The sequence below is a fragment of the Cyprinus carpio genome, chromosome B5 (genome assembly GCF_018340385.1).
Source record: "Cyprinus carpio isolate SPL01 chromosome B5, ASM1834038v1, whole genome shotgun sequence".
Taxonomy (NCBI): Eukaryota; Metazoa; Chordata; class Actinopteri; order Cypriniformes; family Cyprinidae; genus Cyprinus; species Cyprinus carpio.
This window is the reverse complement of record NC_056601.1, coordinates 27,447,046-27,472,399: the sequence shown is the minus strand read 5'-3', so window position 1 is coordinate 27,472,399 and position 25,354 is coordinate 27,447,046. Positions and strand designations below refer to the sequence as shown.

The following is a 25,354-nucleotide window of genomic DNA, read 5'->3' as shown; positions in this document are numbered from 1 at the left end:
GACATACCCTAATAACAATGAGGAATTAATAATAGTCAAAAGAGGATCTATGACTTCTGGAAGCACCTCTTTTAGGAGCTTAGATGGAATAGGGTGTGCTGTAGCATTTCTAAAAAACTGACCGTGGAGGCATGTTAATTATACACGATGAAAAATTGTCATATCGCACACCTCTAACTAACAAGTATATGCGTGCTACAGAGGTAAATTTATTCATTGCACAGACCAGTTTTTTCTTGGCACGTGTGACATATATGTCGCACTCTACAGCCCTGCCTTGAGTTCTGAGGTTTTGTAATGGCTACAGCTTCTCAAGAGTGCAAGTTATTATGTTCAGTGAGACTTACGGCTTGCAGTAAGTTTGCCAATTATTTTGTGAAAAGAGACCTCAAGGTCTTTTAACTTGACATGATGCTCATGGTGAAAGATCCTAAACAACAGTTCTCAGCATCCAAAGACATCCCTCCGTCTAGTTATATGAACTAACAATTAAGAAATAACAATTAAAGGGCTCCTATTATGCTCTTTTACAAAGTCTTGATTTTGTTTTGGGGTGTACTAGAACATGCTCTCATGCTTGGTGGTTCGAAAAATGCATTATTTTTCAAATAATTTACATTATTACAATACCTTTCTCCCTAGCCTGGCACAAACAGCTCGATAAGTTCTAGGTATGATGAAGGCCCGCCTTCCAAAAAACTAAATGTGTTGTGATTGGTTAGCTGACCTGGTGCGTTGTGATTGGCGAACAGCTTAGATGGTGTTTCAGTACTGCCCCGCCCCTTGCCAAAGCAGCAAGTTCCGTCTGCTCTACACTGGCATCGTGAAACTATTTTCACTTTCGAGATTTACGATTGCATGTACTCTGTTTATACTTTGGAGCAGCAGTACTTACCACACAAGATTAGATGTTTTGTCAGTGGTGCTCAGAATTCACAAATAATTCGCCATCATCCTCAGTCATCTCTCCTACTTACTCTGTTTATGTGTTAAGTGAAATTGTATGTACTGTAATGTAACCGGCAACCGTCAGCAATCGTTATCTGAATACAGATTCAAGCTTCGGGCACACACCCCACCCACTGAAAAATAACTGCATTTACTATGTACAGATAAGTGCAACGGTAATATATATTATGTTTATTGTTCTTTATTTCTAACATTACAATATGAATTGCAGTGAAACTGTTATGCAGTTGAATTTATTTATACCATAGTCTCATAATTGAATTATAAATACTGCAGATTACATCATTGTCCAGTATTGTACTGTCAACAATTTATAAAAATGTTTTCATAACTGTAACATAAATATTTACATACACAATTATTCTGGTGCATGTGTAATAAATGCCCAGTGAGGTAGAAAACATCTGCTGCACAGGGGTGAAAAAAAAAAACTGTGTTTCTTTGACATGGCAAAAACTTGACGCTACAGCAGCACTTCTTCTTTGTCATCATCTTGTCTGATGCATTCAACCAACCGTTCAAACCACGACCTCGCCCCTCCCCACCCCCAACCATTCAAATTTCCGTAGGTGGGAATTATTTTAATGATATTCTAAAGGGCCGCTTTGTGACATCACAAAACCCTGAAAAACAATACTGTAGTCCAAACGAGCCGTTTGGACTTTACACAGAGGCTGTGTAAAGTACTCGACACTGGGCACAACAACAAACCCATGCAACAAATGCTGCCTATGAGTGGTTATTTATTGTATAATGAGTTGAGCACCCCTTTAAATAGACATGTCACACAATCATGTTGGAAAAGTAATAGCTTTCCTATTTTTAAAGCTTTGGAAGCTTTTTACATTTAAAAAGTTGGAACATAACCCCAAAGTAGAAAACATCTGCTGCACAGGGGTGAAAAAATTAAATTTTGTTTTTTTGGGATGGTTATAAGTTGAATCTAAATGATATCTGGTTATAAATGTATAATATTTTAATCTTTTGATCTTAAATGAGTAGTTTATGGTTATCCAATTAATGCCAGTGAATATGAGGCCTCTATCCATATTTTCGCCAGTGAAAAAAAAAAAAATTGAATCAGGAGAGAAATATGCACAAATCATGATCTAGAATAGTTTACAAGTGAAAACATTTCAAAACAGTTAAAAAAATATATGTGAGAGGACAACAAGTGATGGACTTTTTCACTGGTGGAGGATTATTATGGATTATACCTGTAAGGGACAAAGCAATGGTTAAAAGTTAAAATGCCTTTATGATTTGTTTCTTACAAACAAGCAGCTTTTAACTTCTCAAGATGTTAATTGATGGACTGGAGTTGTATGGATTACTTATGAATTATTGTGATGTTTTTATCAGCTGTTTGGACTCTCATTCTGATGGCACCCATTCACTACAGAGAATCCATTGGTGAGAAAGTGATCTAATGCTACATTTCTCCAGATCTGCTCTTGAATGGCTTGAGGTTGAGTCTCCAGCAAGTTTTCAGTTTTGGGTAAACTGCTCTTTTAAGACGGATTCCACAAATGCCTAACATAAAAATATTATCTGTCCTTGTGTCACATTGTGATCTCTATTTTAATTGGCTCCTGAATTCTTACTGTTACTACTTGGTAAGCGCTAGTTGTGAAGAAAACATTCATGAAATTCATGAAAAGAAACATGTGATTGTAATTATATGGGGTGCTTTTCTGATTGTTTGCATTTCAGTGGTGGTTTCAGATGCGTATGCGAGGTGTAGGAGGGGATTTCATTCTTATTTTCACACAGACACACACACACACACACACACACACACACACACACACACACACACACACACACACACACACACACACACACACACACACACACAGAGAGAGAGTCTCTGAGTGGGAGTTTATATACAGGGTAAGTAGATTTTGTTGAAATGTGTGTGCTGTTTCTGCTCACTGCTGTGTACAGCATCACCCTCAGGTTTGCCTGTGTTGCCAGTTTTAACTTCCAAAACAAACATGTCATTCAGAAGAACTCAAAACATCCAATATTCATGCATAAGCACAGCTCGATAATGTCATGCTTTCAAATCTGTCAGTTTGTGTAGCATCCTTGAAGCAAATACATGGCAGTGTATTACTGTGTGTTATAGGTGGCGTGTTCAGCAGCATGATTTGTGTGCGTGTCCTGGTTTCTGTTTTGACTAGCAAATATAAAGAGCAGGCTTTTAGACTGATTATATTTTAATGAATTTTTGCGCATCACATTTTATGGATTAGTTGCACTCTGACTTTGGATTAATTTGTTGAATACATGTTTATTGAATGTGAATGTTAATCATTTACTTCCTGTAAATTGTATTTAAAGCCGAAGTGTGTCAGTTTTATGGACAGTGCAGTGTTTTCTGATGTGTGTAAAATATGTTTCTCCTATCCGAGCTTTTTATGCAGAGGCAGGTAAGACATCCATAGGTTGATTTCACCAAAAAAAGTGTAATCTAAATTGATTGAACATCCCATAGCCTGACATGCATGTTATTCACAATTAAATTAAATGTATGATAGCTAAAATTTATATTAAATGAAATTAGGTGAACTTGCTTTTTTGACTCGCTGAATTAGGACTGAAATACACATTTATATGTGATTTTCATAATTGTCTTCAAAATATACAGTAATTTTACTATTGAATGTACTGACAAGCATTTGTGGTAAGCTAAAAATACAATAATGTCAGTTCTATTGAAACTTGCTTGTCATTTCAATATAGCTATCATTACACATTTGTAATGATTTTGCAATTTAATATGTTTAATTAAGATATATTAATTTAAAATGTAATATCAAATAACACACTGCAGTTAAAATTATAATCAAGTACTTTACATGTGCTTCAGTATTTTACTTAACATCAAAATCAGTGTATGTTTTTAAAGCACAACAAAAGATAATCTAAAAAATAGTCATTTGAAATGTTCTTTAAAGTGTAATTTCATTTGACACTTTTTAAAAGTCTACTTAAGTGTGTTGAGAAACAAAGTCATGAAAGTGTCTCTCATTAAATACACTTAAAGTGGCTTATTTATTTTACTAATATTATATTATCTGCAAGTACACTCTTTTTAATATAATTTTAGGATTTGAGGTACACTACAGGTGCACATTCAGTACAATTAAGGACACATCTTTTTCACAAGGGAAGACACAATTTTTTGATATTTTTACTAATTTACTGCATTGTCAAAAGTGTCTTTTTCCATTACCAGTGAAGTACACAGACCATAAAATGTGAGTAAAAGCATGCTAACATGCTGCCACAGTTTATCAGTGTGCTGTAGCATAAATGTGTAGCTAGCTGGATGTTGGCCATTTTGGGATGAGAGAAGGAAGACTCCATGGTGACCAGCTCCCCCTCACTGGGAAAAGTACAATGTGCTTCTTAAGCGAGAGATGATTGATGGCGTAGATTAAAGGGAGCGAGAGAGAGTGGGAGGAAGTGTTGATACATAGAAAAAAGAGGATGGAAGATGTGTGTTGTTGAGAAAGACTGAGCCAGTGAAGAAATGTGTGAGCTTATCAGAAAAGTATGCAAGGAAAAACCCTATTGATTGTTTTATATTGACCAGTTCCAGTGATGCATAGTGTTTGTCAGTGTCAGTGGTGGGGAAGGTACTTTGAAACAAGGTTTGGGCTTTGGACAGCATATAGCTTGCTTTAAAAAAAAAAAAAACAATACACTCCACATATTCACCATAAATTAATCATAAAGGTAATTTCTTTTATTAAAAATCTGTTAAGAATCCATGTGATTGCATTGTGTGAGGAACACAACCAAATACTAGTCTTTATTTAAAGATCTTCATAATTGTTAAATTGCACATTTGTTAAAGGGATACTCCACCCCAAAATGAAAGATTTGTCATTAATCACTTACCACCATGTCGTTCCAAACCCGTAAAAGCTTTGTTCGTCTTCAGAACACAATTTAAGATGTTTTGGATGAAAACAGGGAGGCTTGTGACTGTCCCATAGACTGCCAGGTAAAATACACAGTCAAGGTCCAGAAAAGTATGAAAAGCATCGTCAGAATAGTCCATCTGCCATCAGTGGTTCAACTGTAACGTTATGAAGCGACGACAATACTTTTTGTACATGAATAAAACAAAAATAACGACTTTATTCAACAATTTGTCTCCTTTGTGTCACTACACATCAGCGTTGTGCCATTTTGGCGTATTTTGTGTGTATGCAGATAGGTGTTGCTGTTTTTTTTGAGATGTGAGATGGGATGTGTTGTTTTCTTTCAAATCAAAGTGTAAATATAGGGAGAAAACGTATCCTTGTGGCTGGCCCACCCTACTCCATACCTGAACTTAACAATTGCCTTACTATTAATAAACAGCAAATTAGGAGTTTATTGAGAGAAAACTCTTAGTTAGTTCCCTAATCTAAAGTGTTACCAAATACATTATTGTGATTTACACTTGTCTTTTACATTTGTCTTTATAATGTATCTGTATATGTATATATTTACTAAATGGCTAGAAATAAGTTTAGAGATGGGAAATGGATTGGCCATTAAAAATTTCTATATTTTGTATAATGTAACTAAAGTTATTGCCACTGTACATTTTTCTGATTGTTTAATTTTTTAGATTGTTGAAAAGTGGTTGTTAAGGTTTGGTGATAGGGATCTAAATATATAACATAAAATAGTACAAATGGAACTATATAAGTATATTTTTGATATGAAGGCTTTATATATATATATATATATATATATATATATATATATATATATATATATATATATATATATAGTAGAAGGAAATCCAAGGCACTTTTCTTTAGAAATTTATAAAAAGCCTTTAATGAACTGGCTATTTCATGATAGAAAATTTAAAAGACATAGGGGAAAACCAACCCACGCGTAGCGGCACAAACAGCCTTCTTCAGGGTCAGTACGCATGTGTTCGGTATGTGAGGAGCTCGTTATTTGTCGAGAGAAGAGTATTTTGAGAAATATTTTTCATTATGTTTTACTATACATGTTAGTGATGTCTAATTTAATGTATGTTTTAATAAATCTTTTATGAAACAAGTTATGGCAGCCACTGTGTAAATGATTAGGCCTATATTTCAAAAAAAAAAAAAAAAATAGAAACTGTATAATTTAGAAGTTAATTTAAAAACAGCATTATATGCAATTTACATGTTTGCATACAAATTTTTTAATTTGAGTGTTGTTTCGGCTATAATACTGTAGTTAAAAATTTACTCCACATTTTGATTGACAGCTGTCACTGCCTCTTAGTGACCATGTTTACTCCTTTGTTTTCAACCATTAGATAGGATTTAAAAAATGTCTTATGTATTTGTGTGTGAGTTTTGATTGACAGCTTTGGCGGGTAAATAGTTGAGAAAAAATAGGTGAAACTACACTGCATAAAAAGAATAAATAAAAAGCTTTCTTAAAAAGGCAAAAAAAAACACATGCACATTTTCTGAATATGACAATTAAAAACCAACAGACTGATGAAAATGCGGGACATTTTCTCAATATGCAATGTGCGGGACCAGGGGTGAAAATGCTGTGTGGTACAATGCAAAGCGGGATGGGTGGTCACCGTTGGCCTTATGCACTCCCTCATGTTTTCCTTCTGTTTTCGGGCCTTTCATTTTCTTATTTTTTAATTCATCTTAATTTTAAGATGCATATCCGCTCCTCTCCCTTCTCCTCTTCATTTGTTGCTCCTCGCATTTCCCTGGTTGGCTCTCAGTTCATTTCACTAATATCTGCTGCACTCCCTTCAACCTTCAAATCCCTCCGAGGGTCTCTGAATAAAAACTAATGGTCAGCAATATTTGAGTATGTGTGTGGCCTGCATTTAAAGGTGTATATTCATATTTTGTAGTCTAGGATAAACCTACATGAAGATTTAGTTCATATTTAATTTAAGTAAACATTTTGTCGGTGCATTTGATTCTAAAGAAAATAAATGTCTAACAGTGCCAGTGTACTTACAGTGGTAATGCACTACATAATTTGTATTTGCATCTAAATTTAGCTGTCAGTTTATGACCTGTGCTTCACCTTCCCATGGCCAACAGACTGAAATAATGTTTTTTATGTAACACATAAACACATTATTTTTGACAGGCTAATATAAATGCTATATGTTGTATCGTACGCTGACGTTGATGTACCACCCACCTACATTTGTTTTTTCTTTTATGCAATGACTCCTGGTTAATGTGAGGAATCAGCATCAAGCCCTCCCATCACATTCCTTTCAGCCCGCCACACACGTTTTCCAGCTTATCCACATTCAGCATTCTTCCTTCCCTGCTGGCCAGTTTCTCACTATACTGTGCCTCTCTAACTAGCTCACTACCCTTTCTTACTGTAGCTTTTGCATTGGTTCCCGTCCCTACAGACAGTGAGGTTGTGTCATTATATTTGTATTTAATGAACAAGTAGCCTAGTTTTATATACCAGTTAAATCAAATCCTAGCAGCAGTGATTTATGTTGACTTCAAGTCATGACAGAATGATCATATTTAAGACAAATGACATTAAAGCATGTGAACAGCATAACTGGGATTTCCTTTAAGCCTGGCTTTTTGGATTTGGCAGCTAAAGATATATCAAGCAAATTGGTATATTAATCATAATCAATATAGTGTATTTGTCAGAACGATCATATTGAATGTTAACTTCATTTTGTTCTCATTTTTAAGAATATTTCAGCTCGTAAAAAATACAGCATTTTTTTAAAATTTTCATGAGAATCAGGGTTTCTTTTGATCAATGACTCATCCTTTTGACCAGGACTTTTCCAGTTGTTCGTGTTTATTTATTTACTTACTTGGGCTTACTTACCTACCTACCTACCTAACCCAGTGCGAGTAATTTACAATTACATCCATCTTCCAAACTGCTTGTTGTCATGGGTTGCGGTGTACAAAAGGTGCACTAAGAAGAATAATTCAAACAGTCTTTAATAAATCCACAAGAGGGATAAATCCACAGAAGACAGGAAGGAATCACATGTACAACACAGCGTACACATTAACACGGGACAAAAACTAACGTAATTAGCTGCATCCGAAAATTTAGGCAGCTGACTTGCTGCCTCATGACGCAATGACTTTGCAGGCAGCATTTTTGCATGAAGGCACCCATGAAACTGATTTCGGACAGGCTTCTGAGGCAGAGTAACGGTTTAATGATCTACAGCAAAATATAGAGAGCTTTGGTGATAACTAAGTGAATATTTCATTACTGCAATATTAATTTCTTGCTAGAAATGACATCAAAAGTGGAAAACGTTGATAAAAAACGTACATTTACACACAAACTGACCACCAACCACAACTTTCAGACGCTGTCTTTATTTTTTAGCTTAACTGTCACAGAATGGAACGCACAGGATTGTGGGATATCAAAGGCAGTGAAGGATACAGCTATGCTGTCTTCAAAAATCGGCCAGATAAAGGCATCTCTCTAACATTGAATTCGGACGTGACTTGATGCCTTCCTACCTTGGAATGCATCCTCCAAAGGCAGCATTTTTCAATTTTCGGACACAGCCATTGACTGGACTTAAATACTAAAGTAAATTAGGATAATTACGAGACACACCTGAACCAAATGACAATCAGACACTGACGGGAAACTAGGTCACAGAGCACATGAGGGAGAAAAACAGGTGCATAGGTCTGACACTTGTCCTGTGTAGGGTTGTATTTATATTTTGTTTTTTGTTTATTTATTTGGGATATTTTTATGCATGTATAATCATACACTCATTTATTTATTTACTTTGTTATTTGTAAGTATGAATGTATTTATTCATACACTGATTGATTTATTTACATGAAATTACCCTGTAGCAGGTCTGTACATGTGGAGCTGGGGAAGGTGGAGGGTTTCTGAAGTGTGCTGCAACTGCTACAGCAAGCACTAGCCAAGTATTTGAACACTGAGCAGTGAGCTCATTGGCTGCTGATGCAAAAGAAACCAATCAACTGTACCATGTCAATATTAAGTGATTATATCTGACTGAGTTAGAATGTATCGGCCTGCGCCATTTAGAGTTTCATGACAGAACTTTGTATTTAATAATTTTTTGACATTTGGAGATCTGGTAATCACCATTTAAAATCACATTGTTTCCAAATTGTCTCATTTGTGTTCCTGTTAAAATTCATTATAAGACATCTGACATGAATACTCTGTTGAGTCAGTGTGCTTTGTGACGTGTGATGCATGTGGCCGAGTTCAGCCAGAATGTAACCCACTCAAGTGTAGGAGTACCTCTTTACCATGCAAACGTATTCATCAACACAGACAGAGAGAGTGAATTTTTTTAAGTCTTCTTGTGATTTTCTAACATACTGACTACAGTAACAGTTCATATGTTTACACCATCCAGAAAAATAAGGATGATGATAATAATGACCTGGTAGTATAATGACAGGAAAATCTAATGTCTACAAAGCAGATACTGCTTTTTGCACAACAAACTGACAACTGTGTATGAAGCTGAATATGGCACTTAACTTGAATAATCCTCATTAACTAGAACAACTCTCAGCTTCCTGTTTCCCATACAGTAGGTGCTGCTCTGTGAAATTGCAAAATTATTGACAGACAGAAAGATTGGTTAAACCAAGTATCCAACCACATCCATGGCCAATTTATTATAGAGCTCACACTCTCAGAAGGAAAGGAACAAAGCTGTCACTGGAGCTGTCATCTAAGGTACAAAAGCTAAAATATACATCTCTTTACCTTATTTACCCAGAAAGGTACATCTTAGTATGTTAAAAGGTTAATTCACCAAAAAATTAAAATTCTGTTTTTTATTTAATTACACACCCTCGTGTAATTCCAAGACCTTCGTTCATCTTCAGAACACAAATTAAGATATTTTTGATGAAATCTGAAAGCTTTCTGACCCTGCCAAGCAATCCAACTACCACATTCAAGGCCCAGAAAGGTAGAAAGGACATTGTTAAAATAGTCCATGTAACATCAGTGGTTCAACCTTAATTTTATGTGCAAAGAAAACAACAATTTCTTCTCTTCTGTGTCAGTCTTTGACATGCGTTCACAAGAGTACCACGACACGTGTGTGGTGCTGCTAACGCAGGAGCCAATTTCACTGATCACGTGAAGAGAGTAAGAGGTGCATTCACTCAAGTGTATATATGCGCAGAGGTGCCCAATGCAAAAATTATGAGAAACAATAGCAGGCGGAGGATATGGTTTTTAAACAAAATTAAAAAAAGTAAAAGACTGCTTCTTAAACAAGAGAAGGTGAATGTGTTGGTTTTCTTGGCAAAAAACGATCAAGTACTGTCACCGGTTGCCAACTGAGTTTTAATTTTCTTTTTGTTTTCATTTTGTCTTTGCTTTTACCTGACATTACACAAAGGAGAATTTTTTTTGTTATTTTTTATTTATTTGATTCCACAGTGTTTACTAAACTTTCCGTAAATTAATGGCCGATATATACTACAGCATGTGGTGTATATGCAGGGGTGCACATAAGTGGTCCGCAGGTCCGCATGCGTGACCAAAATAAATAAATGCGTTTTAATATATAGGTTCTGACAGCGCATTTGCGTACCGAGATGGTTGACAGCTGTTAATACACAATTACCATTTTAGATCGACAATCTGTACTATATAATATTTCTTTTCAAACTGAAAACATAAATCTAAGCTATCTGATGCCGTTTTCAATGCACAATGAAAAACTTTGACATTCATTCATTGATGCTCTTTAGTCAGCAGCGGCGCTAAATCCGGAAGCGTGTATAGTTATTTGCCGGCAACCCGCCAAAATAAAAGCCTACTGATTTTAAGTTTGAAAATGATGAAAACACTTTTATCTATTTATTTTTATACGCTTTTATCCAAAGCGACTTACAATTGTGGAATACATAATGTGATTCTTCTTAAAGAGGCAAACAAGTTAAGTAGTAGTAAATATTAGCATCTTATTTTTAAGTTTACTATAAAATATTTGTATTTGTATTTAATATTAGGCCTGCCTTTAATTATTTTAATAATATTATCACACATTATTATTTAGTTTATTATTTTATTGAAATAAATAAATAAATAAAGTGCAATAATATTATAACTATTATTAATTTTCTATAGTTATATTTAATGGGTCACGCTGTATGCAGTGTGAGGACCAAACCAAATCTCCAGGTTCTCTTATGAGTACCAGGCTGAAAAAATTCTGTGCACCCCTGTGTGTATGCCATGCCAAATCTTATTAGTTTTTGTGAATAAATGCTACATTATATAAGCTAGTTTGTCAGTGTACTGTTTTATTGTTGTTGTGCTTTTCATTAAGAATAATAATGAATCCATCTTTCTAGCATTCATTTTACTCTTAGAAAGACACTTCAGGTCCTGAGAGATAGTGGTGCCCAAGAATCTGAATGACTCTACTGCAGCCACATTGCTGTTCATGATGGTGAGTGGGGGGAGCGCAGGGGGGTTCCTCCTGAAGTCCACAATCATCTCCACAGTTTTGAGCGTTAAGCCCCAGGTTGTTAAGGCTGCACCAGACTTTTTAACCTCCTGTCTGTAAGCAGACTCATCTACGTCCTTGATGAGGCCGATGACTGTAGTGTCATCCGCAAACTTCAGGAGCTTGACAGAGGGGTCCTGTCCTGACCCCAGGGTCCTGTCCAGTAATAACGGTTTTGTCACAAGTTTATACACCGGTGTAAGGGAAACAGGTCAGTTTAGCTCAGTGGGAGTCATTTAAGATTTTTATAGGGAATTTGGACAAAATCACTGTTTTACGGCTGATCACTGAGATGGCCAGCGAGCCATATAACATCAACTCTGCAATGGATATTAATACCCAAAGTATAGTGAAAACACTTTTAATTAGCACAGTAACAAGATTGTCAGTATAAGACATTAACTTGTAAGCACAAAACACAAGATACTTCTCTTTTCAATATGAATAAGACTTTATTGGATAAATCTAAGACAATATAAACTAATCTAACACATAAACACATGCACTCACACATTCACACAAGTTGAAGGAAGAGAGAGTGAGGAAAGAATGAGTTTAAGAGAATGAAAATGTGAAATCCCAAGTTTACAGCAATATGTGCAATTGCATAGACCTGAACAACCATCAATCTCTTAATTAACCCTCGATTTGAGTTCCTCAATGAGGTTAAAATTTATATTAAATGCACCAGTTCAGTCAGCATCTGGAGGTACTTGCATTGCCTGTGTAAGGGGTTCCCTTTGTTGTCATCATTGCTGATTGGCTGGAAGTTCAGTAGATGTTGAAGTGATGTCTTGGGAGCCCAGTGGTTGGGAGTTGTTTGAAGATGCAGGGTTGTTGGCTGGTTGAAGTTTGAGGCGGTCACAGACCCGAGGTGAACTCAAAGACAAAACTTAACTCAGAACACGAAACTCTCAGTTGAAAAGAAAAGAAATTAAAGTATAAGAATAGAAGTAACGAGACTAGATGGTTTTCTTCTCATCGTGGCTAAGTAGCAGCGGGCTTGCAGGCCGAAGCACGCTGGAACAGCACTCAAAGAACGTAAAAAGTAATGTCACAAAATATGACTAAAAGCACAAAGCGAAAGCGATGACTAAAAACCAAACATGACTAAAAAGCATCATTTGATGGTGTCCTGAGTATTTTAACCAGGCTGTGGGACACCTCCCAAATGGTGTCTTGACCAATTAGATATTGTCTTTGCTCGTATGTTTCTCCACACAATTCATAAATCAAATGTTATCTTATCAAACACATGGTCCATATTTTCCCGCTCTTGCAGAGTATAATTTTGGACATGATTTCTATAACAAGAATATGATACATTTGACAACGTATTGATTGGAAGAAATGTTTCAAACAAGAAGATTCAAACATACACATACGAAACATGAATATGAACCCTTAAGCTATTTGATAGTTATTAAAAAGACATACACAATAAGTGATTAGAACATGATAGTCAAATGTGTGGGTTACATACTTAATATGGAGTTAAGCAATGGATTGATATTCGTTTAAAAGTCTTTTTGAATTCATTTTGGTGCATCTAAATCTGTAAAAGACAGTTTCTGTGCCAATTTTGTGAACATAAGGACATGTTCTGTGAAGACCAGAGAGGTTAAAAGGTCTCCTAAGGAATCTCAGTATGGTCTTTGTCCTGGGTGGGGGAAAGTCAATCCAAAGAGCTTGTGACCGTTATTATTATCATGGATTTACATGTGATGGTCATGCTACGCATCTCTTTGACCATCAGTCTTGCTTACTTGCCCGAAATTGACAGTCTCCTTCCTGAGTTGTTATGATAAATGTGTTTTTTTGTGTTAACATTGAAAGCTGTACTACAAAAGAATTGGTTGGTTAGGCTTGCTTCAGACTGGCTGGCGCTAGGATCTGATTTACAAACATCCTGTGTCTTGGGCCTCTTTTGTGGAATTTGGCTCCTCATGTTTCAACCATGTTCTTGATCGACTCTTATATTGTCTGATTCGTTCTGATACCCTATACCGGTGTGAAAATGTTGTAATATAATATAACAGTTAAATTCAGGTGAGACTGTGTGAAACCAAGGGGCTGCTGAGACCTAGATGAATCCAATGCTGGACTGTTGAAGAAATCAGTCAAGCAGAACAAAGTGTGATTATGTAACTGTTCCCATTTTAAAAAGTTTAGTGTAGAGCATAACTTACTGAATTTGTGCATCAAACATAAAAGTAAGGTTTGAATACAACACTACATTTTTCTTGGATGATACGATGATAAAGACACCAGTGCTTGTTGTTTTGTGGCTGCTTCTCAACTAGCTTAATCATCAAGACTCAGTCAGCTTCATCACTCCATGGTAATTCAGGCTGAGACGGTCTTCTCAGCAGGATTCTTTGGGGGTTTCTCAATCTTCTTGTAGGGCTGTAGCCATGTTGTCTGCACTAGTTTGTCGATCTCTGCAGACTCTGCAGTTACAGTGAAGAGGCAGATCTTTGAGATATACTGGGTAGGGTTGCACCAGCCTTAGTTCTTACTTAAATTTGATCTTAAAGGTTTAGTTCACCTCAAAAATGAAAATTAGCCTGTGATTTATTCACCCTCGAGGCATCCTATAGGTGTATATGACTTTCTTCTTTCAGACAAATCCAATCGGAGTTATATTAAAAATTGTCCTGGCTAATCCAAGTGTTATCATTGCAGTGGGTGGATGTTTTTGTATGTCGGAGTAGTGTGAATAGCGACAAACTCGGAGAACGAACAAAAGGAAATGCCGGTTATAAATTAGGAGTACAAACCGAGGACTTGTGAAGAAAAATGTTGGAGAACTAAAATATACTGTAATGCCAAAACATTTTCACTCCTTTGTGAAACCTTTGGCATTAATATGCAGACACAATGGTCATGGGAATTTTTTGGTCATGATTAAATTACGACAATTCTTCCAAGGCAAAAATATTGATTTGTGAAAGGAACAGATGCAATCACCATCTCCATCCATCGTAAAGCTCAGCTTCTGTGCAAAACTTAAAAAAATACTGTGATTATATGTTTATATGTATGTGGGCTATATTATACTTGTAAATGTTTTATTCTGTTTTTTCACCTTCCTAATTTTGTAGCAGTTTGACACTTGCATTGTACTTTGAGATGTTTGTTTTATTTTTTTTAATATGTTTTGTAAAGTGCATTTGTCACATATGGCTGCTGTGAAGAGCACGACGCATGAGCAGGATCAGGATCAGGAAACCACATTTATTATAACTCAAACAGAGAACTCAGAGAACTAGGAACACAACCACTATACATAGATGAAATGTCGTTAACACCGGACAAAGAAAGGAACGGCAACACTTTAAATAAAGACTAAATGAGGGACACACCTGAACTAAATGAACTCAGTCAACCAAGGGCAAAAAAAGGAATGACATAAAAGGGAACCCATGATGAATCAAACATCACATAAAAAAAATGACAGGTCAGGAACAAAAAATAGTAAATTAGTCCTCAGGTGCAATGTTTAGCAGCATCTCAGAGATCTCAAATCTATTATTTAGCAGACGTTATTACACCACCGTGCATGCGTGTGACATTAACAACGGCCCTATATTGATTAATTAATTTGTTTGTTTCTACAACAATGCATCATACTATAGTGGTCAGTTAGTGAGTTACTGAGATTACTGAGAACTTTATGTTTATAGAGTATCAGATTCAGTCAGTGTAGGCACGAGTCTGTGACCACAGAGCAAAATGAAGACGACATGCCTTGTTTATCTATTAAAGGATGCCAAAAGGCACAAGCACAATTTTAGCACTCAACCCTGGATTTTATGGACATGCATTACATCATGTCTCCTCAGTGTGTCTACTTTTTTCTAGAAGTTTTTCTTTTGTCTATTTCTTTTTCTGTGACATGAATAAATTGCAGGTTGCAATTATAAAGCTGTCTTAATAAGTGAAGAGAGGTGAAGGGAAAGAGAGAAACAAGGCTGGAGAATGTGAAAAAATAAACAGATGTTTCTTATAATGAGAGGACGAGTGTGAGCAGCAGACAGCTGTGCTGTTTTTACCCTCCAACGAACAAACGCTTCATCTCCACACCACAACACTGACATTCAGTACAGCTTTACTTTTACTAACAGTCAACATTTACAGCAAGAGTTTTCATGTTTTTGAAAGAAGTCTCTTTAGTTCACCAAAGCTGATCAAAAATACAATAATAAGAGTGATAATGTGAAATATTTTTACAATTAGAAAATAAAAATAACTGTTTTCTATTTAAATACATTTCAAAATATAATTTATTCCTGTGATGCAAAGCTTAATTTTCAGCAGCCATTACTCCAGTCTTCAGTGTCACATGATCCTTCAGAAATCATTCTAATATGCTAATTTGCTGCTCAAGAAACATTTCTGATTATTATCAATCTGTTGGGTAAATCAATCTAATGGTTTATTAAAGTTGTAGTAAGTGAAAATGATCAAATAAAATGCGATAGAATTACTATAAACACACGTTTGATCCTATTCCATCACAAACAGCCTAACCTAATAAGCTCCTCTTATTAATAATAAATTATTTTAGATTAGATTAAATTGGATAAACTTTATTAATCCCCAAAGGGAAATTAAATTGTCATTACAATTTAATTTAATATGCCTCTCATCATGCCTAAGACCTCTGAACACACCAAACATGGTAAAATCACTGTAATGCACAGCCTTTCATGGCTTAAACACAAGTAGTTTCCTTGTGTATCAATAAATCTTTTTTTTTTTTTTTTACTCCAATGATAATTATATTTAATCATTGTCTGATTGTGTTTTGATGCATGAGAGACAGATGTGACTCCTACATGAGGCTGTGTAGTGTGTGAGTGAGTGAATATGTGCTCATTCTCCCTGTAGCAAGATAGAAATGCTCTGGTTATGTAACGTTGTGGAAATCCTTGTCTGCTACATCTATGTCTTTGTTACCATCATTGTCATCACTATTATTGTAAAATGAGCATTTAAATAGAGTGTTGAGAAATAAAACTTGGAAAAGGAATAGACAGAAAAGGCAAAATGAAACGAGTAGGAGAGAAGAAATTATTTGAGGGTAGGAGGCTGATTTCATGCTTTAGCTACAGAGCATCTTCTCATGCTAATCAACAGACTACTGCAGCACAACAAATCACAAGAAACCTGAGAACCAGTGAGGGAGAGCTGAGAGGAAGATGAGGGGGAATAAGGTGCAGAGAAATCCAGTGAAAAACAGAGCAGAAAGAGAGAGAGAGAGAGAGAGAGAGAGAGAGAGAGAGACTGAGAAGAGTAGAACATTACCACCCACTCACCAAGATTCAATCCAGCTTCTCACTTACCCATCTTCCATTCTTAAAGGGACAGTTCACCTAAAAATGAAAATTCTGTCATCATTTACTCATCCTCATGTCGTTCCAAGCCTGTTTGCATTTCTTTTAAGAATGTACCAAACAGTTGGCGGTAGCCATTGACTTCTATAGTATGGAAGTAAGTTGCTCCTGCCAACATTCTTTAAAATGTCCTTTTTTTGTGTGTGAAATAACAATAAACTCATGGAAATGCAATGTAAAGCAAAAGATGGAATTCTGTAAAGCAATTGAACCAGAAGGTTTAAAAGCAAAAACATGAAGATCATATTTTATTAATGCGCTTACATGAGTTCTTGAGTAAATGTGTGCTCTTTGAGGATGGCTTTTCCAGGTGGATGAATGTATGTTGTGTTAGCAACATAATTCCTGTGGGTGGTGTTTGCACCATGTCACCAGTGCTTTACAGATTATGTCATGCATGGATACTAAGTGGAAGTCAGCAACTTAACTTTTTTTAGCTTTTTATTTTATTTGATCAAAGCAGCCTCATGCAATGTTTCAGTATGTTTGAAAACGTGAGAGTTTAACACATTTATTCCATTTACCTGGTAGGATTCCGGTGTAGGTGTATTTACTGTAAACGTGATTGATATTCTTTTATATGTGCTGTGGTAATTAGCATTGCATGCCATATGCTTCTCAACTGGTGGGTCACAGTTTGTTTTGTGCTGTGAGTTACTGGTCAAGAGTGCAAAATTCTGAAGACATTTAGAGACCAATATGGTCAAATTTCCTTTTCATGTTATTTTAATAATTTTGCATATTTTGGACCAGTTCTTCCTTTGTCATGCTTTAAAGAAATAGACTTATTGATGTGTTGACTATCAAGCATGGGTAACACACTTATAATTTTATAGTTTATTTCTAAAATGTTATATAATTTTAACTAGTGATTTGATTTTACATTTAAAGTTATTACATTTTAAAAGGACTAAATCGTAGAACTAAATCTGTGCATATTTCTCTCCTGATTCAGACGAGACAACTTTTTCACTGGAGAAAGCTATATTATGGTTAGCGGATTCATATTTTATCCAGAAGCAATGGTTTGAAGTTAAAAACATCTCGATGGATTTGTTGCTTATAAACATGCAGCTATTTGGTTCACAAGTCATTAACCGATTGATTGAAGTGGTGTGGATTACTTGTGGATTATTGTGATGTTTTTATTAGTTGTTTGGACTCTCATTCTGACAGCACCCATTCACTGTAGAGGATCCATTGGTGAGCAAGTGATGTAATGCTACATTTCTCCAAATCTGTTCCCATGGAGATACAAACTTTGTAACAAGCAAATTTTCCTTTTTGGGTGAAGTATTCCTTTAAACTATTGTCACTATTTAACTTTATTCAAACGTGGGAACCCATCCCACATGATTGTAAAGTGCTTTGGGTGTACAACCATACACAATAAAGCCCTATATAAATGCATCATTCATTCATTCAATTGGTAAAGCATGGCTGCAAAGTAATACATTTTGGGAATTTAATCTTAATTTGGGGCCATCATTTTTTTTTTCTTCTGCATGTCATGCGCAGGGCTCTGATTATTGTACTGAAATACTATCTGTTCATTATTCAAGATTTCAGTAAAGACAGTAAATCTGGTGGGCTGCAGAAAGTCTACAGTGGGTTAGCACTGGAGATTTTAATTATAAGCCACGCAATAAACATGAGAATAAAGCCACTATTGTAAAATGGATCATATGAAGTATGTGGGGGTATATTAGTTGTAATAAAATTGTGTTTTCGATCGTATATGATGGTAATGTTGTACTTATCTTTGAAGTATGTTTTAAGTATCATTTTAAGCACCATGGCCTATGAAATTAATACCATTATATATCAGAACACCATAGTATTATCTGATGCCACCACATTATAGTATATGGTACCATACTGTTTTGTACCTTTTCTATTTCATATGACAATTCATTACATTGCTGTTTACCCTTATGAAAATGCATACTTTCAAAATGAGCAGTTAATACAGAAATAATATACTTGGGGGGAAAAAAACACTTATGTGCAAACTAATATTTTCAGACACTTAATTCCATGTTATTTACAATTAAATGAAAGTGTATTATAGTTAAAGTTTATATTGAATAGAGTTAGTACTTTTTAAACTCGCTTAAGCAGGATTTAAGTAGGCTACATCTTTATATGTCATTTTATAATTACTAATTAATTATTGTCTTTAAAATACGGTTGAGGGGTACTGCTGAATGTTTTGACAAGCATTTGTGATTAACTAAAATATACTTAAATGTCATTTTTAATGTAATTTTTGAATTGCATGTCATGTATAATTTGTAATTACACATTTATAACAATGAAGTTGCAATTTAGTCCAGTGCTCTCCAGTATTGGGACAGTAAAGGAAAAAATCCTTTGTTTGCTGTGTAGTCAAGACATCTGTAAATATGATTAAAATATGAGTATGGGACAAAACTACAGATTGTCACATTTTATTATTAGGTGTTTCAACAAATACATGTTTTACCAAATAAAAAGGACAGCACTTTTAGAGTTTCATCCCCTTATCTGATGTAAGCATAAGTGCTGGCACAACTGAACTTAAAGCTGTTGCTTGTTTTTTTAAATCATATTTACAGATTTACTGACTCACAACAAACAGAGCAATTTGGTTCTTACTGTCCCAATACATTTGGAGGGCCCTGTATATTAAAATATTTAATGTAATATCAAATTAGTTCAAATGAACTGACAAAAGATTGTTTAAAAATGATTAAAATGTCTCTTAAAAAATGTAAACATAATTTCAAATCTTAACTTTAAATGTGCGCTTAAGTGTTAAGAAACTGTCATGTCATTTTATTTTAAGGTAACCTTGTTACACATGTTGCATGTACTTACTATTATAATAACACTTAATTATGCATAATTACATGCAAGTAACCCTAATCCTAAACCTAACCATACACTAAGTACAGTACATGTAGTTAATTAATATTACTTAGTACTTAAATGTATAATTACGCTGTAACAAGGACACCTTAAAATAAAGTGCAACCAAATTGAACTGTCTTTAAATACACTTAAGTTGCCTTTAATTTTATTAACATTATATTATCTGCATAAAGTACACTTAAGTGGCCTTTATTTAATTAACATTATATTATCTGCAACTACTGTATTTTAATATATATATGAAGTACACTTCAAGTGCACATTCAGTACACCTACTTTTTAATGTGCAATTCACACACTTGTCTTTAGAAGTTGCCCAGGATACGAAGGATGTGCATGTGTATTGGACTGGACAGCCATAAAAATGGTTGTTTCGTTTACATGTTAGATGTTGAGGGTCAGAATGGCTCGCCCACAGCACGCACACACACACACACACACACACACACACACACACACACACACACACACTCTCACACTCCTTCTCCCTGTGGCTGCATTAAAATGCTCATCTCTTTCAGATGTGTCTCTCGTTTGACAATCGAAGCCATGGGGCAGTGAGCACTTGAATTAGATTCTGACAGCGTGTGTAGTTGAGTGTGTGTTAATGTGATCATGTGGGCGGCTGCAGCGCCCTGTAAAAAAAGGCAGTAGTTTGAAACTGAGCTGGAGGGCATTACTGCTTGTTTGTGTGTGTGTGTCTCTAATCACGTTTATTGGAAACCAATAGAAGTGCTAGCAGATGTTACAGCTATAAAAGCTTGTAGTGTGTGTGAGTTGTAATAGAGGGTTGTGCACGCTGTAGTACAGCTTATCAGTAGATGTATGTGATGTTGGCTTTTACATTTTTTCAATGGAAAGACCTGCAAAACTGTTCAGGCTCATGAAAATTTGGACTGTTTTGAACATAATACTGGTTTACTGCTTATACTGTATATATTAGACTGCCTACTGTATAATGCACATTTCAGATAGTTACATTCTTGTCACCTAATATTGCATGTCTACTTTGGTGAATGGTGTCTAGTTGTCATCTAGGAAATAAAATTGTGGACTATATTCAAAAGTTTGGGGCCAGTAAAATTTTACTTTTATTATTTGAAAGAAATTGTTTTATTCAGTGAGGATGCATTAATTTGATAAAAAGTGAAATTTATATACTGTTACAAAATATTTTATTTCAAATAATGGCTGAAAAAATGTTTCATATTTTCCACAACGATATAAAGCAGTACAACTGTTTTCAGCACTGATAATAATCAGAAATGGTAAATCAGCATGTTAGAATGATTTCTGAAGGATCATGTGATGCTGACTGGAGTAATCATACTGAAAATTCAGTTTTGATCACAGCAATAAATTATTTTTTTATTATTATTACAATAGAATAAGCTATTTTACATTTCAATAATATTTTCACAATATTACTGTTTGTATACATTTTCAGTCAAATAAAATCCAGCCTTGGTGAGCAAAAGAGACATGAAAAACATTCAAAACTGTCAACTAACTTTTGAACAGTAGTGTAGCAGGTCAAGATATTCAGCATGCATACAGAACAGTTGCTTACTGTGCACAGTATGCATACTGTGTCCAGCAAATTAAGCACAAGTAGTACCATGGTGTATTCCAGACATAGTCATTATGTCTAATAAGCACTGCGCTGAGCATACTCTCTCTTTCCTCCTGCAGGCGAACTCTCCACCAGTAGTGGTAAATACAGACACACTGGATGGCTCACCTTATGTAAGTATCATGCATGTTTTAGTAATAATTAGTAACAATTAGTGGTTCAGACATAAATGATACCTGAAATCAAGAATACCCTGACATTGCTAATAATAATGCACTGGCAGCCACCCGCTAAATTAGCTAAATAAGAATGTTGTGGAAGCCCCTAACTGTGGTGTTAGTAAATGTAGTAAATGTAGATATTTGCATGTCTGTTACTGTATAATGCATGTCTTGAGCTGACATGTCTCAGTGGATCTGACATTGTGCTTGTGTTGTCTTGTAGGTCAATGGAGCAGAAGGAGAGATTGAATATGAAGAGATTACGTTGGAAAGGGTAATCTTGCAAACAATTACAGTCCTGTATTTTTTAACATAGTTCATTCTTTGTTTGGGTGCTGTTTTCAGTTTGACAAGGTACTTTTTATATTTTTAATGTAAAGTAATATTTTGTGAGAATAATATTTTACATATCCTTGTGAAAAAGAACTATTCTGAATTATATTGAATGTGTACTTCAAATCTTAAAAGTATATTATTACAAAACTGTACTTGCAAATGATGTAATATGAATTCAAAGCCACTAACTTAAAGAGAGACATTTTGATGACTGTTTCTTAATACACTTAAAGGGATACTCCATCCCAAAATGAAACTTTTGTCATTAATCACTTACCCCCATGTGGTTCCAAACCCGTAAAAGTTTCATTCGTCTTCCGAACACAATTTAAGATGTTTTGGATGAAAACAGGGAGGCTTGAGACTGTCCCATAGACTGCCAGGTAAAATACACAGTCAAGGTCCAGGAAAGTATGAAAAGTGTCAAATGAAAATGTTTACTTTAAATTACATTTTAAATCTTTATTTTTTTAATAATCTTTTGTTGATTATTAAGGGAGCATAATTTGATCTATTGACTAACATAGTGGAGTACTTGATAATAATTGTTTTATAAGCTAATTTATCTTTAGTGTGCTATTCAGTATGACATTTAAATGTATTTTAAATGTATTCAATTGCAACTTCATTAGAAACGTGCAATTAAATACGTGGCATACAAGTATTAATAGAAATTACATTAAGATATATTTTAGTTTACCATAAAACATTTAAGTATGTTCAGAAGTACATTTTAACCTAAAACAATAAAATAAATATGAAATTATATATAAAGAGTTTATTTGCAAAAAGAGGTAACTCTGTTTTTAAAAATGTTCAAAAATCATGTTTTTCATTATGTTATCATGTTTTTATTGTGTTTTATTGTGTTAGTTAGCTATATTTTTTTTATTTATTTTTTACCTAATCAAAATAACCTAACTGCAGTTTGACTGAGATTAACTGGAATGCACAATGAAAAAACATGATTTTTGAAAATTGTTACAAACTGAGTAATGTGTTTTTGCAAATTAACTCTTTATATACAGATGTACTTAAGTTGATTCAAAAGCACTCAAGTTCACCTGATTGCATTAAACATAAATTTAAACTTAAATACATTTTCATTTAATTGAAATTAACATGCAGTCACGTGTCTATAAACATCACATTCAGTTCACTTGTGGGCTCGTGTGCTGACATACAGTGATGTTGCGCTACGGGCGTCCCGAGTTCTAATCCTAGCTCGAGGACCTTTCCTGATACTGACCTCTCTCTCTCTTCCACTTTGCTTCCTGTTAACTCTAAATTATCCAGTAATCATAAGGTCAAAAATGTCCCCTCCCCCAAAATAAATTCTGTATATAATTAAGTATATTACTTCCATTATATTCTTTTTCACAATGAATAAATAACATGTTTCAATATTAATAAACTGCATTTGATATCTAAAGCTAAATTAATGCATGTGAATATAGGTTGGCACCCATATTAGAGCTTCACTATATGTAAATGAGGGACTGTCATTCTGTTGAATGAGCCAGACGTATATGTGTGTGTGTGTGTGTGTGTGTGTGTGTGTGTGTGTGTGTGTGTGTGTGTGTGTGTGTGTGTGTGTGTGTGTGTGTATTTGTGTGTGTAGGGGAACTCTGGGCTAGGTTTCAGTATCGCGGGAGGGACTGATAACCCTCATGTTGGAGACGACCCCAGCATCTTCATCACCAAGATCATTCCAGGAGGAGCTGCTGCACAAGACGGGAGGCTCAGGTAACACACAGCCTGTATGTGGATTGCATATACAATGGCCCCAGAAAGTATTTATATCTTAAGTCATATTTATAGATGTATAATATTATTGGAATGGATAACATTATTTGTTTTATCTTTAAAAACCTTTTTGTGAAATATATAAATGTACTGTATCTTTTTTTGAAATGAATGCCATTTGCTTTGATATTTTCTGTCTAATGCAATGATATTCATATATTTTAAATGTGACTTAAGTAGGGATGCACAATGAATCATATTTTAATCATTATCATGATTTCTGCTTTTATGCTGATTTATTAATTATGATCTTCTGCAATATCTTGCAACTTGTTTTTCATACAGAAAATGTGCTATTTTAATTTGGCATTTGCCGTTATCATGCATTGGTAACAAGCCTCTACAAGCTTTCATGGTTATCAGAGGGTTTTTTTCATAAATCATTTTCTGCCATGTGGGTTACTTAATCTTCTCAACCTGGCAACCGTGAGCACGTGCTCTCTCAACATTTTGTAAAAAGAACTGATGAGCTGAAAACACAAGTAAACCTGTAAATTGGAGTGTAGCAATCTGTATTGCATTCTTCTGCCCACATAAAGTCTATTTTTTTTACACTTAATTTTTAGTTGACTTAAGTTTTTGGTCACTGTATGTGTATTGTATATGGACATGTATGCTCACATTCATAAAAACATAGTTGCAGTTAAATAGCTCTGTGGATGTACTACTAGTGATGCATTTATAATGGGACCAGCTGGGATTCCTGCTAACAAATGCAGTTTTACGCCAGAGCATTCCAGCACATCCACACATGCGCGTTTGCACACAAATTCACTCACATTGCAGGAGAAATTAAGCAGACAGAAATAGCACTGAAGAGAGAGAGAAAGAAAAACAGAGAGACAGAGAAAGGCAAAGAGAAGAGATAGACAGAAATAGCAGCTTGAGAGCGGTAAGTTCACCCGAAAATGAAAATTCTGTCATTATTTCCTCACCATCGTGTTGTTATAAAATGAATAGAGTCAAATCTATTCAGTGATCCAATTAACGCAGCAGTCTGAGTGATCGGTGCTGGAGTGGTTCTCAGCTCACTGGAGGTGAAGAATGTCAGTGAATTATGATTTATTTCAATCTGTTCATCAAGATCATACGGGTTTGTAGTGACATGTTACTTAATGAGGGAACTGTTCGCTTTAAACCACAAACCCTGAGTCAAATATACACACGGACACACACTGTCAGAGCTGATGGACTGTCAGCTGTTTTATGCTGTCCTCTGCTCTTCTCTGCAGACAGTTGGGCTTCATTACTAATGGCAGTTCTGGGACCAAATTGACTTTTTTCCCCCACAGTGTGATTTTATTGTAGAATGTGAATACTTACTATTTTAGAGTTAATGTAATACTTTAAAAAGATACTTTTTGTTTCTTCATTCTCTGCACTGCAAGTACTTACATAGTACTGGCAAGTTATCAGATTATTATATAATATACATTAGGGGTGGAACAGATCATAGTTGATCTGTGATCTGAATGGACCAGGACCCACAGTTTGGCATGCATGTGATTCACAGATTAACTGCAAAATTTAACATCATAGAGTTACATTTTATGATTTATATGTTTTTTTTTGTCTTGCCAATTTACACATTCAAGCAATG

At 35.0% G+C, this 25,354-nt stretch overlaps 1 protein-coding gene across 5 annotated transcripts in view; it reads left to right on the top strand.

Moving 5' to 3' along the window:
* LOC109079802 (disks large homolog 4-like) overlaps positions 1 to 25,354 on the top strand; it is a 159,698-nt gene that overhangs the window by 105,564 nt on the left and 28,780 nt on the right. For all 5 annotated transcript variants that reach the window (XM_042725123.1, XM_042725125.1, XM_042725120.1 and 2 more), the window contains 3 exons: positions 21,511 to 21,564; positions 21,836 to 21,886; positions 23,570 to 23,694. In XM_042725123.1, the coding sequence (XP_042581057.1) occupies positions 21,511 to 21,564; positions 21,836 to 21,886; positions 23,570 to 23,694 (230 nt within the window). The remainder of the gene's footprint in view (positions 1 to 21,510; positions 21,565 to 21,835; positions 21,887 to 23,569; positions 23,695 to 25,354) is intronic.